Below are 17,690 nucleotides of genomic sequence, written 5' to 3' on the forward strand. Positions count from 1 at the left end.
TAGCAACGGTCTGCTATAAAGAAATAACAGACCGCAGAACGCCGTGATTGACCAATCAGAATCGAGTATTCAACAACGCCGTGTAATAAACCATGATAAAATACAAAACATAAGAAGATTCAGAGTTACCACAAGAAGTAGCTCATGGGTTGAAATGGAACTCCAAACAGAACAATTGTGATCCAGAACTGTCAATCTAATAAAACTGTTTAACAATAAAATACCAAGGTAGCCCAATTGTGTGTGTCATCAATTTACACACTATTCAATCTTAAAGCTGCAGTGCGTAGAAATCCGGAAAACGCAAAATCCTGCATCCCCTCGAGCTGCTCGCTCCTCTCTCTCCTCTCTCCGCTCTCCCCTCTCTGTCCGAAGCCCCTCCCCCCACACGAGAACGGGCATATGCACGCGCTTCATACGTGCTCGCTACATCTGAGGAGGCTACCGCAGCGAGCTACACATTACCTTCTAACGACATCAACAGTTTGGACTGTCTTTTTGAAAGTCTGTCTTTCTTTTTTTGGGTTGTTTTGAGGTGTAGGCAGTTGCTGCCAATGCTGGAATAGCAAGCTTTTCAGTAGGTTGTTCCGCCATTGACCGAGGCTTTCACTATCTGCAGAGACCAGACGTGAACGCGCATCTCCTTTTGTGGAACAGCCAATAGGAACGCTCTCTCTGAAATGCCCTGTGATTGGTCAAAGTCTGCCGTCACGGGCAAGATTTTCTAAAGCCTGTAAACAGAGCCATGAGGAGGTGCAGAGGTGTAGTTTTCTCTCAGATCACTTGAATTACAATATGCTGAAAGGTTATTATGGAATTTTTGCCAAATTATGCCAAAATATTGTTGCCTACTGCCACTTTAACATAAGTAACGTGGTTAACAATATCCAGTAAGGTGCAGGATAAATGTATAGGATAAAAGCATTCAGGCACGTTGGAGCGCAAGAGATGGGCAGGTAGGGAGACATAGAAGAGGACTTAGAGGTAGATAAGAGTTTGTGAGTTGCAGAGAGACAGTTATCGTGTTGGCTGGACAGAAGGGGAGAGTTTTAGAGGTCAGAATTTGAGTGAGAACGGGAGAATATGCAAATTAAGTAAGAAAGTTAGACAAGTTAAGGTGACCGATTGAGAGAGGAAAGAAGATGGCGAGAGAAATGGAGAAACAGGAAAAGGGAGAGGAGAGGTGGAGAGAGTGAACTTAAAAGCAGAAGAGGTAGAGGGGGATCCATCTCAGGCAACAGAGATTTACATCATTCTACAAGGGGCAACAGGAACCTCTGCAATTCAGAACTGTCCCAGACCCAACATTATCAGCTAACTCGGTGGATTCACTGAAGGAGTTTGTTTTTGAAGGATCGGACCCTTGCAGAGAGATCAGTTCCAAGTTCCATGAAAACTTTCTGAATGGTTTCGAATGTGTACCTCAGTTCTTTTGGGTACTGGAGGTTTAAAGCGTAGATCAGCCCAAAGAGGTAAGCAAAAGCCGTTGGCAGGTCAGGGAGATCCTGGAGGACGATGTCTTCTTCTACAACAACAGCAACATTAATGACTGTTGCAGGAGCTGAACTGTCATCATCCTCCAACACAGTGAGGATACCCACGATGAGGCCCTTCGTCTGCTCCTCTTCTGGGTCAGTGGCCTTGTGATGACAGACAGAAAATGAGTGAAGATACTGTCTCATATAAAACTAGACAACCTAAGGAATCATCTTAGGGTTAAATATTTCCATCTCATACCCCGCAACCAAAAAATTAACCCCCATATACATGAAAGAAATTACATCAAGTAATAGCCAGCAAAGTACAACTCTTGAAGACGCTGTGGGCATTGGGACAGATAAAGAAAACAAGGAGGACACTGGGATGGATAGACTAGAATGGGACAAAATGGCAGAGAGGCAAAGGTTGAAGTCAAAGAGAGTCTATTTTTAATAACAGAATAATAATAAATATTTACTTTTTCTACTAATAACCACTCACCAGACAGTTCCTGAACAGCTTCTCATGACTGTCACGGAGATACAAGGGGAGGCCCTTCAAGGCTGCAGTGTGTCGATGTACTGTGATGTCAGATGTCTGAAACATAAAGGGTTGGAAGAAAAATTACACCAAGATGTAACTAACATGAAGAAAGCTAAGAACAAACATGGAAACATGCTTCAGTTTGTGTTAAAGCTGCATTTATTTTTTTATTTATTTTGCCCACTTAGGTGCAGGACTCAACAGACTGAAACAATCACACACTTGATATATTATGGCCTTATAAGGTTGATTATGTGGCAAACAGCTGTCCTCTTCCACATCCAGCAAATACCTGTTGAATGAAAGTCTAAGATTTACTCCTTTTAACTCCTGATATAAATAGCTGGCTTTTTAGCTGTTAGGTGTTCCACTTTCTTCACCACCTTGTCGCTATCTTTGTCTGTCCCTTAGGTAGTGTACAGTGGGGTTATTCTGATGGTTTGTCACTATGAGCAACACCTTAAATTTGACCCATTGTTTATTTAAAAATATTGATTAGTGCAGCTTTATAAAAAAAAAAAAAATCCTTTTTATACATTTATTTCCATAATGTCAAGAATAATGAGATTATTAAGTCTAAAAATTCACCTCTTCATCCAGTCTGTTAAGGAGTTGATCCATCTCAGGCGGGAAAGCTGTCCGCCTAGCCCGATAGAGTTTAAGGAGCCTAGGAGTGTGCTGATTAATGGCTGCTCCGAAGTTGTCTATTAGGTCCTTGTTGGTGATCCGAAGAAACTCTTCCCTGATCTGTTGAAGAACAGAACAGCAAACGTAAATGTCAAATACAAAGTCAATACAATTTCAACATCATCCTCATGTTAAAATATGTATTTTATTAACCCTCATCCTGGGGACCACAAGAATAATCTACTGTAAGAAACAACCATCATAGCACCATGTTAACTTATGCCATCTCAAAACATTATTGTGTGTAATTAATGTCATCTGAAGGATGACATTAATTACACTAATAATAAATTAGGACCCATGGCAAACATTTGATTTATCTATTATATTTTACCTATTTTAACTGCATAGGCTGCAATTGGGTGCTTTTGGTGGGACCCCCAGGACCCCAATACATTGGTATTTTTAAAAATCACTAATTAAAACAGAAAACAATGATATGAAGTCATAAGGAACAAATTGATTGACAAAGTGATGAAACATTTAAATGATAGAACAAAGCATGTGAGATATGACAAAAAGTATACCTTTGGGGTCTGCCAGTACCCCAGTTGGTAGGATGAGGGTTAACGGAAGTAAACAACTTCAGATTCTTATTTTGCAAAGACTAAATCTGAAACACAACATAATATATTATTTGCTCAGCTGCTTACCTCTGCCTCGTAAAACAGAGCAGGCCACCGCTCCTGAACCTCTGACACCATAGGCACTAGCTCCACAATCTCCTTGCGCCTCAGGGAGAATGTCACCTCCATCTGTTGCTTTATGAGTGCAACATTCTTATTCCTCTTCTTTAACTCCTCAACCAGAGCTAGTCTTTCCTCCTCCAGCGAGTCATCAGTATGGGTATCTGGGTGGTCAGGAACATAGTTAATCTCCCCTCGCTTTGCTCTCTTCAAAGAAGGACCTGCACCATCATCTTCACCGCTTCTTCTCCGGTTAATGCTGACCTCAATGCAGCCTGCGTTACGTAGCTTGGACCTGTAATTACCAAGTTTGTATTTTATGCTCATTTTCCATCCATCATACCCCGTTACACTGCCCGGTTCTTGAAGACAGGGGTGCCTATTGACGAGAGCAGAAGCAACAGACTCAATCTATGAAGAGCAATCAGTATACTCACCATTCTGCGTCCCTTCAATGCAGCAGGCACACTTTTGGGGTCACCAGTATCTTCCCTCCCACTGTGTATGCAGTCAATGGATGATGGTTGTTGAGAGCCTCAGGATCGAAAATCTCAGTGTCTGCATAGATGTTCTCCACAAGCTTGAAAGACCTAAAATGCAAAAGTACATCATCCAAAGAAGGTGTTTTGATGTCAGTTACTTTCTCCACATGTAACACTGGCTTGAAAAGACTTTGGTTATCAAATTGGCATGCCATCATCTGCTGGTGTTTTGTGGACAGCATGAGAAGCACATTTTTTGCTCAGTCTTATTGAAAAAAGTGTGTTTTGACTCAAACCTCATTGTCCATAATTCCACCAATGGACCAAAGCAGCAAAATCCGGAAAAGTTTCTGTGACTGCATTCATTTCAATCTGAAAGACAAAGGTGACAATTTGCTGGAAATTAGCAAAGCAGGCAGTGGTAGAATAATTAATGATGTGGTTAATTTCGCTCAAACAGGTTCTTAATAAGTTTTAAACATATCAATTTAATGTAATTGTAAACAGTAGACTGCTCTCTGGAATTGACAGTATTTTGACAAATTTAATACAATATTCTGTCCCATTCATTTGGAGTTATGAAGTTATAATTTTTAGAATAGCTTATGCAAAGAGTCTGCACATGGCTCTCCACTCAGACCTCACAAGCAAACATGGAGGTGCAGAGCCGAAATGGCGGTGGCTAGCCGGGCTAACGGTGCTAACAGAGCTAATTGTGGGGCACACCGTAAAAACAAGGCCGACGGACGCTCACCGACGGCCCCAAACTGTCCGTCGGTCGACCATCGGCCCGTTGTGTCAGTGCATCTGAGGCAATAGTGCTGAGAGAGCTAATAGTGTTAACCGGAGGGGCGGAAGACGGACGGACGGACTTGACTGTGGCCGCTACGGGCGACGGGCATTTGTCCTTGAGGAGGTCTAAACTCTCCTAGTGGCTTTCTAGTTAAGACACGAAGCATTCAGTTAACTAACGTATACTTTAGTTCAAACAACAACACTACCGTTACAACCAGTTACTCACCTACACCGTCTAGAATCACCACAATGTCCCGTTAGCATTAACAGCTTAACGATTAGCGCAGTTTAGCCGTTGACATGTGGACGCAGCTAACTACCCCTCTAACTGTAATACTGTAACCACACGTTACCGTAACGTTACAACACATTAATAGCATTCAGACTAACCAGTCAGAAACAACGTCCTCCCTGTTTGAAAGCTTCTTGTCCATACAAGCCTCGCTAGCATCAGCTAGTTGCTAGCTGTCCTTAACTAAGCTAACGTTACTAGTGTTTACGTTAACTGTTGTCATGGTAATATCTACAGTATCTGTTAATGTATCACACCATATAACTCTGAATACAAATATGACACAATTTCAACTATATCAAACGAAAAATAAGTTAAACTTACCTGTGTGGAGTCAAACTGGAGCTCCGGTGCAGACAGACAGACTGGGGGGCGGAGTACTTCAAACTTCAACTCTGAAAGTTGTCTTTCCCTCCATTCACAACAAAGACACGAGAGTTATCTGAACTTTCGCCCCTTGTGTTGACTCACAACCGACAGTTTGTGTTCACAACTGAAAGATAGAAGTATTATGAACTCATTTAATGGTTTTGACGCCAACTTAATGTCTGATTTGCTGGACTGACTTATATGTTTGACTCAAATGTTAATAACGTATATTTCAAAGTCTTAACAACTTGAAACGCTTTGTCATGCCAACAAATACGAGTTAGAGTTTTTACAGTGTATGTTGGTCTGGGTATCATCGGATATTCCGTTTTTCCTTTGGAATTCAGAAAGGAAAAAACGTTTTTTTTATTTTTTCGTTTTAAACCAAAAACCAGGAAACGGCCGTTTTCCCCGTTTTTCGTTTCTGAATCAAAAAATTAAAAACGAACCCAAACCGGGCCGTTTGTTTGTTTTTGCGAATTCCTTTTCTCATTATTCGTTTTGAATTGAAGAACGGAAGTCACGTGGGTTTTTCGTTTTTTCGTTTTAAACCACAAACGAAAAACGGAATATCCGATGATACCCAGACCGACCACCGGGACCGTCAGGTTGCTGACTCTTCTGTCACCTAAGTTGACTGTTATCAGGCCATTAAGTAGGCGTTATTAATCACTATAAGCACCATAGATGTGGGTCAGTAAAACCTAATATTGGGTGTAGTAGGCCCCTATTGACCCACATCTATGGTGCTTATTGCGACTGATAATGCCTATTTTTCTGTAGGCTACTTGTGCCACTGTAAAAGTTTGTTTTAGTGTTTACTAGTATCTTGTAATTGTCACTTGTGTCCACAGTGGCCACTGTTCATCAAGTTACATACTTTAAAGCCCCTGAAAGCTTGGTTTCAAAACTGAAGTATTTCTCAATAACATTTCTTAACATTAAATATTAATGACCAAATAGGCAAAAAAAAAAAGGTTTAGGGAAAAACATCTATTGGTATTATTTATTAAGAGTTACACAGTCAGCCAATCAGCTTCATCGGGACAGGATGGGTGTGGTTTGATTGGATTTGATTGACAGTGCCCTGGCAACATGAGCAACCCCACAATTGTCAATACATTTTGATTAAAATGTTGCCAAACACTGATTGGTGTGCATAAATACATGACATCACCTTTAAGGCACGGTCACACACGGTCCCCCCCGCACCCCTTGTTCACTCACATCTAATGCGAGCGAAGGGGCCAAATTGTTCAAATTGTTCTAAGTTTTGGCAGAAAATGTGTTCAAGTTGGAAAACTATCACTCATTTAAAGAAGCTTATTGAGAAAATAGATCTTCAGGGGCTTTAAAATGTATTTAAAATGTACCCAGTAGCTGTTTGTTTTAGAGGCTTGTTTAGGGTTCAACATTAAAGGTGCCATGTCGTGCTCATTTCCAGGTTCATACTTATATTTTATGTTTCTACTAGAACATGTTTACATGCTATAATGTTAAAAAAAAAAACTTTACTTTCCTCATACTGTCTGCCTGAATATACCTGTAATTACCCTATATCTGAAACGCTCCCTTTTAGTGCATTTCGACAGAATTGTGACAAAAGTGCAACAGAATTGCGTTGCTAGGCAACAGCCTGGGTCCATGTTTTACTTCCTGTCAGCCGATGACATTCACATACACTGCAACCAGGAATAAACTGGGACACATTTAGAATGTTTACGTTGAAATCTGTGTAAAGGGTCTAAATATTGTATATTTGTGACATCACACATGGACAGAAATCCTGACAGCTTGTTTCAAATGCAGAGTTTCTGAATACGGGCTGTGTGTATTTCCCTGTGGATTGAGTGTTTCAATACTTTCACAGTATTTATATAGGAATTAAGCCTGCTTTATAATAAAAAGACATGAAAATCTCACTTAATATATTATAGTATATTATAATATGGGACTACGGTTAAATAGAAAATTGCACTAAGTCATGCTTTTTATATATATACAAATTATTGAATTAGCTTAAACTGCTGTAGCTTGAACTAGTTCACTGTCACTCTCTGTGTGGGTTGACACTCAACAGTGGCCACACCCCAACCAGTGATGCCAAGGCTGGTATTTTGCCTTGCAAAGTGTCAAATGCATCCCAAAATAACTACCCCCTCTGACTTGATATGGTTGATCCTTTATCATAGACACACACATTTAAAAAATGTACGTACTTTAAGTGGCTAAAACCATGATCATAATCATTTCTATGATTACAATTAGGCACTGGCTTTGGTTAGGGAAAGGGTCAGCAACCTGAGGCTCTGGAGCCACATGCAGCTCTTTAGCCCCTCTGAAATGAATAACTGTTTTTGTTTACATTTTCATTTGTATTTATCATTGTTGTAGGTCTATGGTACGACGGAGTATAAGGGCCACATTGAGGAAAAAAATGAATCTGTGATTTTGAGAATAAAGTCGTAATATCATGAGAATAAAGTCATAATATTATAAAGTAGTAGTTTTACGTGTTATTTTTTCTCATAAAGTTATGACTTTATTCTCGTAATATTACGACTTTTTTTCTCGTTATGTTACGACTGTTTTCACGTAATATTCTGACTTTATTCTGACTAAATCTCAGATGTTTTCCCCCCTTAATGTGGCCCTAATACTCCGTAGTACATTGTCTCTTTGGCCCTCACTGCATTAGACTTATATACTATATACTTAGACTATAAACTGTGTTACCTTCATCACAATGATCAAATGTTTTGCGGCTCCAGAGAGATTGTTTTCTTTTTCTTTGCCTAAAATGTCTCTTTTGATAGTAAAAGTTGCTGACCCCTGGGTTAGGGAAAGGGTCAAATATGAGCCTATAGGGTTTGGAGATTTGGTGTGAAAGTTCTAGTTGGATTAGTTGCATTCACAGTGGCCCAGGTAGTGTCAAATTATAGAATGGGGTCAATGCATGTCTGCGGAAATATAGCAATCCAAACAGTATCTGAAGTGATAGAAATACAAATTAGTATAATTCAAAAAGCTCTGTCAAATAGCATAATGTACTGTATAAGACATAAAAAAAAGTTATACTAAAATACATTGAAAAAGACTTTGTTCTGAAATCATGGTTTTTAATTCATATTTAATCAACCATCTTATCCAAATATGTTTTGCATCAGCAGCCTCATCATTCATCCTCCCCTTCCTCCTGACTGTTCTATAATTGACTCTGGGTGCTCCGCCATGTTGCATAAGACACACGTGGGTGTGCAACCCTCGAGAAATTACGGATTTGGGATTAAGAAGTTTATTAAGGGGTTTCTAAATGAGCGCAGAGGGAGGATTTGGGAAATCTCAACAGTGGTACTTTTGCGAGAAGACATCTGAAGAGGATCACAGAAATCCATTGTGTGTGTGTGTGTGTGTGTGTGTGTGTTAAGCATGACTAAGGGGAATCCCATCTAAAAGCATTAGTCCCCGTATTTGCGGCACAATCTCTGATGACTATGCAAACCCTGAGTGGAATCCCATTTAAGCTGATAGTATTTACAGATCCAATGATAGAGCATCTGCTGCTGAAACAACCTGCAAGAGAGATAAGAGGCCTAAAACATAGAGATAGACAAGAAGAAAGAAATACTCTGTAATATTAATTCAACTTGGGAAAAGGTATTAATATTATCTCAGAGCATTAGCAGGAGGAACACAATACTATGAACAATCACCCAGTTTGAACAGATATGATGGAAACATTTACATAGATTGTTCATGCTAATGTATGATTTCTCCTACTTCACATAACATAGTCGAAAGATCTAATATTAAAAAAATATTATAGAGTTCAATCAACAGCTCTATGACATCATATAATAACAGAAATGTTGGCCACTTGGGGGCAGCACAAACAAGTTGTGAACACAACACTGACATATTATCACATTGCAAGTTGATATGGAAAACCTGTTGGCAAAAAGTGGCCTGTTTACACATGCAGAAGACATTTAGCAATGTCAGCATGCATTTGGAGTTGTGTTTCTGTCCATGTGAGTCCAATATTCACTCTCTTTTTAGCTCTGTTTTTGGACTCCGCCAGCTCCTGAGAAAAATGTCTGTCTCTTTAGCTGCTATATGCTCCACACAATGTTCACTAGCTAGGTGCTAACTTCGCCTGGCTGCTGTTTCTTGCTGGGCAGGTATAGCGAAGACTGGGTTGAGAGATGATGAGAATGAACCAAAACAGCACAGTTGCTGACCTTAATACAGTAATAAATATGGGTTTCGTTTAGATGAGGCAGGAAAACACTGCCACTAAGTCAGAACCTTCAAATAACCACAGAATACAAATATATACAAAATACAGTCAATCTTTATTATTGAAAACCCCACTATTCATAAAAAGGGAGGAGGGATACGCCAAGAGACATACTCGTCCACTGAGCATCCAAAGCACTCACTAAGATGTGAAATCACACAGTTTAACACGGGGCTAGACTTCTAGCTTAGGGCAGACCACTCGGACACGGCACGCTATCACCCTCTACTGGAGGCACTTCAACCTAACACTGGTCAACCCATACGGCACAACCACGGCAATACACACGTCACCAATTTAAGGTGAGAGCTCCTTACTGCTCTCCCTCCCCACTCTATTAAAACACTTCTAAAATATAGAATACAATAACTGTCTAATAATATACTTAGCTCACCCGGTCGGCGAGACCCTCCCCCGGGGTCTACGCTTGGGACGCCGTCCAACTCCCCGGGGAGCGGCTTTGTTGAACGGCGTGGACGGAACACAGCTGGTGTTGTCGTCGCTGTAGTGAGTCCGCACAAGCGATGGTGGCTGCTGGGTGTCGGCGCTGCTTTCGTGGGGCAGCACGAGGAGCGATGGCGGCTACGGCACCCTCTATGACCCGGCCCTGACTATCTACAGGAGGCAACTAACCTTCCCTCCTCACACTGGAACAACTAACCCCCTATTCTGGCTGTGTTCATCGCCGGCAGCTCTAAACAGCTAAGAACGACACCCTCCCACCCGCAGAGTGCCGAGCCACCGTATAACAGATGCTCCAACCTCGACTCCCCTGTTTCGACTGCCTTTTGTCTCTCAAATCCGAGTCTCTCGCGCCCGCAATCAGGCACACCTGTTGTCAATTCAGTTAATCAGCCTATTCACATCACAATACCAAAACAATACGCTGAAAGACGCAACAAAGGTCTACAGAGCTTAGAGGAACCGTTCACTACAAGCAAACCCTTTCACATAAAGGTCATCATGTGGCCATTGTAAATATGAAATACTGATCATAGCTTTAAGGAACTCAAGACATTATCACGGTAGGAAAAGCACAGGTGTGAATAATCAAATTAATGACGGCTGAATTCCACTTAGCTGAGGCATTGTTAGCGTTACTGGTAATACCTGAGCTTTTCCTACAGACAAGTCCAAACGTCTGCTGTGAAAAAGGTCTATGGTGCAAGAATTCAAGAGTGCTTTTCAATGACACAAATTCTCTACTACTACAGTAAAATGGTGCCCAGCAATTCTTTAATGTGAAATGATGGCTAGGTAATGTGTGGTAACAAAGGATTGCCTATATTACATGCTGGAGTCATGCTCTTCACAGTTCCCTTGCTGTTTTTCATATCATCTGATCAGTAATGCACCATAGAAAATGTCTCTACAGCACTCTTTTGTGTTCTCTCAAGGTCTGCAGAAAGTACTCATGAGCTGATCATGGAGAGTCCTCTCTGTTAGCGCCTCACACATTTGCCTACACAAATGTGAAGGCGAGCTAAACGTGCACCGTCTCTTTTTTCATTTAGTCCTACAGGACGCAGCTAAAGCCACACAAACATGGACTTCTCTCCTTCAACAGAAGCTGCACCTGGAGATGGTAAGGACACAGCTTTTGACTTTTTCTGACTGTTTTTGATTGCAGAAAGCAACCTGACCGTGTTGAATTGTTATCTGTAGGCTGGCTTCAAAGACGGTATGTTTGTGGTGGAGGAGGAGGTGCCAGGACACGGCAGCCGGCAGGACAAACCATGGCCAAACGCTCTACTGAAGGACACACAGACTACACCGATCCTCATTGGCCTCATTGGTAGTCTGACTAGTCTGACATAGAAGTACTTGTGATTACGTCCCCGTAATCTATGGTCTCATCTCAGGGTCAGAGGTCAGTTGACTCCTGTTTCTCTCTCTCTCTCTCCGTCTCTTACTACCCCTTTCACTCTCCTGTCCCTCAATCCCTCTTCTTCTTTGTCCATTTGTCCATCTTCATCACTCAGAAACCCAATGGCTGAAGTAGAGGAATAATTTGGGACTTCAGCGAAGACGGCTGTAATCCAGAGAAGACAAGAAGAATCTCACAGACAGACAGCAAACATGCAAAGGTTAGTGCTTCAAAAGCGGAAATGTTTTTTGGTTCGAATTGTATTTTTAGGATGTGTGAATGCTTTACTTGCAGGAATAATGCTGCTCAAGAAGAAGTCTCCGTTCATCTATTCAGCTTACTTGAACTCATTGACTTATTTTAGACATCGACCCTCGTGGGCTTACAAGAGGTCAAACACAGAGCGACCTGTAGGAGAAATGGTAGAGGAACCCACCTTTAAAATGACAAATACAATTTGATCCACTTATTTAGACCGACATAAATTGTTATTTATGTTTAGGTTAGGGTAAAGTCATAATAATAATTCAACTTTACAGTAGATGCTAGTAAACTGCTATTCAAACAGATCTGGCTGTCAGGGCTGGAACCACTGGTGGACTCGGAAAGGGGGGATGGGGTGGGGGATGCCCCCATGTTCCAACAAACTGCAGCAAAAGTGCCCTCTTGGATGCAAATCTTGATGCCCTTTGGATGCCCCTATGGCAGATAAAACATGATAAAATGCCCCCTAGGGTAGGCCCTTAGGCCCTTCCAGGGGAGTGATGAGGTGCCCTCTAGTGTGCCCTTTCAGCGGAGAAAAATGTGATGAAGTGCCCTTTCAGTGAGAAAAATGTGATGAAGTGCCCATCTTAGTGTGCCCTTCCAGTGGAGTAAATGTGATGAAGTGCCCTTTCAGTGGAGAAAACGTGATGAGTGCCCTCTAGTGTGCCCTTCCAGTGGAGTAATGTTATGAAGTGCCTTTCAGTGGAGAAAACGTGATGAAGTGCCTCTAGTGTGCCTTCCAGTGGAGGTAAATGTGATGAAGTGCCCTTTCAGTGGAGAAAATGTGATGATGTTACCTCTAGTGTGCCTTCCAGTGGAGAAAATGTGATGAAGTGCCCTTTCAGTGGAGAAAATGTGATGAAGTGCCCTCTAGGGTGCCCTTCCAGTGGAGAAAATGTGACAACATGCCGTTTAGGGTACCCTTCTAGTGGAGAGAAACGTAAAGAAGTGCCCTTTAGGATGCCCTTCCAGTGGAGAAAACGTGATGAAGTGCCCTCGAGAGTACCCTTCTAGTGGATAAAATGTGATGAAGTACTCCTCTAGTGTGCCTCCAGTGAAGAAAACATGATGAAGTGCTCTCTAGGGTACATTTTTTGCACTGGCGCCCACTGCGTGCAGCTGGAGTCCTTTTTTACATTTCACCCTGCCCCTCCGACAGCCTGAGTACTCCACTGGCCAAACTACCATTCAGGATAATTTGTTTCTGGGAATTTTGGGGGTTTAGCAACCTTGGGAAGTTTGTATGTATTTTTACATTTTTAGGGTAATTTTAGTATTTAAGACCCAGTATTTTTCCACCACAATTTGATTCCTGGAAGTGTGAAGAGTGCTTTGAAACAGTATTTAGACCTTGCCAAAGTGTTAGTGAAAAACAGTAAAAACTGTATGTAATTTCCTTATAATTCCCTTGGAAGTTTCCAAGAAATAACTATTTAATTTAGTAGGGAAAACAGACAAGGTTCAGTTATTTTAGTTAGAATATTAAAAGGTCCCATATTGTAAAAATTAGATTTTCATGTCTCTTATATTATAAGCAGGTTTAAGTGCTTTATAAATACTGTTAAACTATCAAACGCTCAATATATACGGAGAAACACACACAGCCCGTATTCAGAAATTGTGCGTTTTGAAACAAGCCGTTTGGATTTCTGTCCATTTGTGATGTCACCAATACTGTATACAATATTTAGACCATTTCACGGTTTTTAAAAGTAAACATTCTGTGTTATACAATGAGTCCCCAATTTATTTCCTGTTGCAGTGTATGTGAATAAAATCAGCTGCCAGGAAGTAAACGTGGACCCTGGTTGCCTAGCAACGCCATTCCGTTGCAATTCCATTGAAATGCACTAAATGGAGCGTTTCAGACAGAGGGTGAATATAGGCATATTACATAGAAAATAAAGTTTTTTTTTTAACATTAAAGCATGTAAACATGTTCTAGTAGAAACATAAAATACAAGTATGAACCTGAAAATGAGCACAATATGGGACCTTTAAGAAAAATCTATGTAAAAGAATTGTTCTATTTGAATTAACAGCAGACATCCAACTATGAATAATCCTAATAATTTGACTTTTTTTTAATGTTTAATGGCATTAATGGTGCATTTTCACAAACAGTGTTCATTCAAGCATTTTCAGATGCTTGAATGGAGGAAATGAAGCTGCACCACAATAACAGTCAGAAGGAATGGTACAGTAATATTATTATTCATCTTCAGGGTTAATTCACAGTAGGACATTATAATGAGGCCATTGTTTACCCACGTGTTTTATTATAATGTAACACTCAGTGATAGTGGCAGCCACAGGGCGGTGGTACTGTGTGCTGAGAGGAGAGGCGGCTGTGTTTCCGTCCTGTCTCCGGAGCAGCATTCACCGCTCACGGCCCCTTTAAGAAAGCAGCACCCGAACACTGACGAAACCTCCTCGGCCTTCTCCGCCCGCTCCTCCCGCTCTCCCTCCGCTCTCCGTGCCCGTTTCTGTGAAATCAACAAGAGACGAAGAGCAGCTAGTATCTGTAAGCTCCAGGCCGACGGTGCTGGTCAGGTCAGCTCTCTCCAGGCAGGAGGAGACGCAACTGGTATTTTGTTTTCTCAGTGTTTTTGCCACTCGACCCTCAGCAGGAGACGACATTGAGTCTTTGGACAGAAAGCAGCGGATATGGTTGAGATGGATGGATGGAGCGAGGGAGCAGGTTTCACCGTCACACCGACGCTACTGTAGCCGTCCAGAGCTGAGCAGCAGAGCAGCAGTGTACTGAAGGATAAAGCAGACTAAAGGCAATCTCAGTGTTCATGAACTTTGCTACGATTTACGTGCTGGGTAAGACTCATTGTTTTCTCTTTATAACGTCTTCACATGTTAGACAAAATGAAGGGGATTGTTTTCTGTCAACAGTCTGTCTCACTGTGTCGTCGGGTTCAGACAAGATGCGGATCATTATGCTCCATGCCTGTTAGAGATATGAGAAGATGTCCGACCGTCTGAGGGTTCATTAAAACAGTTAACTGGAGGCCTCGTTAACTTCAGACTCGATTGTTAAAATCTAACGGACACGTTTGAATCTAACGGTTCAGTTTGGCCTCGCTGGACTGACCGTTGGAGCCGTTGGAGCCGTTGGAGGGAGTCGTGACCGTTAAAGTCAACCGTCGTCCGCTGCCAATTAACGTTACATTTGATATTAATACCGTAAATTGCTGCTTTTTTAGCCTTCGAACACCCCTAATAACGCTATCACTGAAAACATATATAGCCTAGCTACTTTGTGTTCATATTTTTCAATGAATTTTTGGCAGCCATCGTTCAGTGTTTCATTCATGTCCGTGCATTATTAAAATTAACTTTCCCACTTGAGAGTTGACCTTGAATCTATCACAGACATTAAACGTGATACCTTGTTTGACGTTATTGTCAAAGTTACGTGATGTACCTGAACGTGCATAATGATTGGAAAGTGCTGGTGTGGTGTGTTCACTGACAGTAGGAAAGTTCTGCACTAACAGGTGCTGTCAAACTCAAATTATTTCCCCGTTCATATATCAGTGGGGGGAAGTGCCTGAAATACCCTGAATTGATCCCCGCTTGTTGGCCTCACGCAGAGTTCAAATGTGGTGACACTTTGTCCCCGTTGTCCATCTAATTTGCGAGAGAGGACAGATTGACATGTTGTTAAGGAAGTATTGATTGCTTCATATCCTTGTTTTATATAACTGCATGGTGAAATAATAGCAGGAGGGAGGCTGTGTTGCCAGTCAAACCCTCATGCTAGCTACTATGTGCTTGGAAATCCATCTTCTCAATTTAGCCTTGAATGCACCACGAGAACATACATTGACTATGTTTACATGCACCAAATATACCAAGCCACAGCTCCTACTAAGCAGTTTACATGGCTAATGAACATGAATATTCCATTAATATTCCTGTTTACATGTAGCCGTGCATACTCTGATTTAATCTTAATTTTTTAAAATGTCACCACCATCATCATCATCATCTGGTCCATTTGAGGAGCTCAGGGCATCCTCATCACCAGGGCCATCGATGTAGGGTGACCAGATCCCAACAAAACAATGAAGGACAAAGACTATGTTTGTGTGACACAATGTGGGACATGTTGCTAATGCTGAGAAGTAGTCTTCAATTTTATATAACGTCTGTCTAACTTAAAAAATAAACATTGTTATTTCGCCCTTAGCTTGTAACGTCTCTATGCTTTGCCCTCTGGTTGAAAAATAACTAATTTTGCAAGAACTCTTTGAGAATGACCTTCCACCGGCTTCACCCAGTTACAAGTAGTTTAACAGTCTTTGTTGTAGCTGCGTTTCCTTTTCTTTGTGGTAGTTTCCATCATATTCTGCCTAAATCTGCATAGCTTGTGACTTTCCCCCGTTGGCCGTAGCGTAACAAAGACAGGTTAACCTGCACTTGACCCATGTGATTACAGCCTTCCCTGCTTTCTTCACAGCCGTTTAATAAAAGCCATATTATAGAAAAGTGTCTGTCCTGCAGCGGTTCATCATCTTGTAGTTAATCAAGTTCTGGTCACATGACCGGAGCACAGCCAATACGAACGCTCTCTCAATGAAATGACCTGTGATTGGTCAAAGTCTCCCGTCACGGGCTGGATGTTCTAAATCCTGAAAACAGAGCCATGAGGAGGAGTCTAGTTTTCTCTCAGAACATTTAAATATGCTGAAAGGTTATTATGGGATTTTTGCCCAATGATGCCAGAAATATACTGACTACTGCCACTTTAACATCTGAATAATATCGGCATATTCCACGTCTTAATTTGAAAATGCTCCATTCGGAATAAAGCCTAATTCAGAATATCCAAACAGAATATGCTGGTCACATGACCCTTATCAAATTCAGAATATTGTCATATTTGTAATAATTGTGGAATATGAGTGTGCATGTATATGTAGTCAGTGTTATTGTCTTCACAAGATAATTAACAGTTCAAGAGTTGTGAATGATATACTCTGACATTTTCAAAAAAGAGCCCATGGAAATGCAGGAAAAAAGAGCGGTCACCATTTACATATCTGTGGTGTTTCTAACAACATAAAGGCCAAACACGTCATGCGCCTTTTGTGAAAACACAAACTCAAGCGTGCACTATAACAAAAAATAACTTGGACATGACGTTGGCTTTGACAAAATACATGCCATAACTGACTTTTATTTTTGTTCAGCCAACTCCACTGCATTGCCCAGAGGCTTGCATTAGTGGGCTTGGTTAAAGCATGCTTCTTGTTCCTGCCATTTCTTTATATTGTTCTTGAGTCCACATATGTTGATTAGTCTGGGACTCAGCTGAGACCTCCCGTTTAGCCTCCAACTCCAAACAGAGCAGAATGTGTCTAATAGGTCTAATTAAAGTTATCTGCACTCTCCTCCCTTCTTCCTGCTCCATCCCCAGGGTTGACATCAAATGGAAATAAGGCTTGGTGGAAACACTTAGAATAATTCTGTCGGGCACTTTGGTTGGAGAGGTGATACAATAGTTGCCCATCTCAGTTGGAATGGCACCTGGCAGCATACTTTGTTTCAGACAGTTATTATGCAGCATGGCAGTAACCGGATGCTTTTTTTTCCTTCTGACCATCTGTTGCCTGTCTCTGCTTCACTATGAATGCAGGAAAGTGAGCTAAACTAAAATTTAAACTACTCTTTGGAACATTGTGGTTAAAGCTAGAGTAAGCAGATCGGAGCAAATATGATTAAAAAAAACCAACCTATTTTTATAAAACGATCACTATATCCTGACAGAAGTGCAATCTGAAAAAAGATCATGTGCCTCTGTGTCCTCCGGTGCTCCTAATGGCATCTGCAAGATTTCACAGACCGGAGGAAAACAACCAATCAGAGCCGAGCCGCGTCTGCCGTCTCTGAGCAGCTGTAATGTTACTGT

The 17,690-nt window shown here is 41.4% G+C and overlaps 2 protein-coding genes across 8 annotated transcripts in view; one reads left to right on the top strand and one right to left on the bottom strand.

Annotated features, from left to right (window-relative positions):
* Positions 1 to 978: 978 nt before the first annotated feature.
* On the bottom strand, positions 979 to 5,154 carry LOC119482406. 6 transcript variants are annotated; one of them, XM_037759854.1, is made up of 7 exons: positions 5,063 to 5,154; positions 4,174 to 4,249; positions 3,833 to 3,985; positions 3,363 to 3,690; positions 2,611 to 2,769; positions 1,981 to 2,076; positions 979 to 1,640 (listed from the first exon to the last, which is right to left on the bottom strand). In XM_037759854.1, exons 4-7 carry the CDS (start codon positions 3,462 to 3,464, stop codon positions 1,329 to 1,331), a joined length of 669 nt encoding a protein of 222 aa, XP_037615782.1. In that variant the 5' UTR covers positions 3,465 to 3,690; positions 3,833 to 3,985; positions 4,174 to 4,249; positions 5,063 to 5,154; the 3' UTR covers positions 979 to 1,328. The 6 variants fall into 6 exon arrangements, with proteins under 6 accessions (XP_037615782.1, XP_037615783.1, XP_037615784.1 ...); XM_037759855.1 differs by lacking the exon at positions 5,063 to 5,154 and adding an exon at positions 4,632 to 4,708; XM_037759856.1 differs by lacking the exon at positions 5,063 to 5,154 and adding an exon at positions 4,604 to 4,704.
* Positions 5,155 to 13,890: 8,736 nt separating this feature from the next.
* gramd4a (GRAM domain containing 4a) overlaps positions 13,891 to 17,690 on the top strand; it is a 72,204-nt gene continuing 68,404 nt past the window's right edge. The window contains exon 1 of one of the 2 annotated variants that reach the window (XM_037760570.1): positions 13,891 to 14,593. The gene's annotated coding sequence lies outside the window, so the exon portion shown is untranslated. The remainder of the gene's footprint in view (positions 14,594 to 17,690) is intronic. The other variant, XM_037760571.1, reaches the window with a different exon arrangement.

This window comes from Sebastes umbrosus, chromosome 23 (assembly GCF_015220745.1).
Source record: "Sebastes umbrosus isolate fSebUmb1 chromosome 23, fSebUmb1.pri, whole genome shotgun sequence".
NCBI classification, from domain to species: Eukaryota; Metazoa; Chordata; class Actinopteri; order Perciformes; family Sebastidae; genus Sebastes; species Sebastes umbrosus.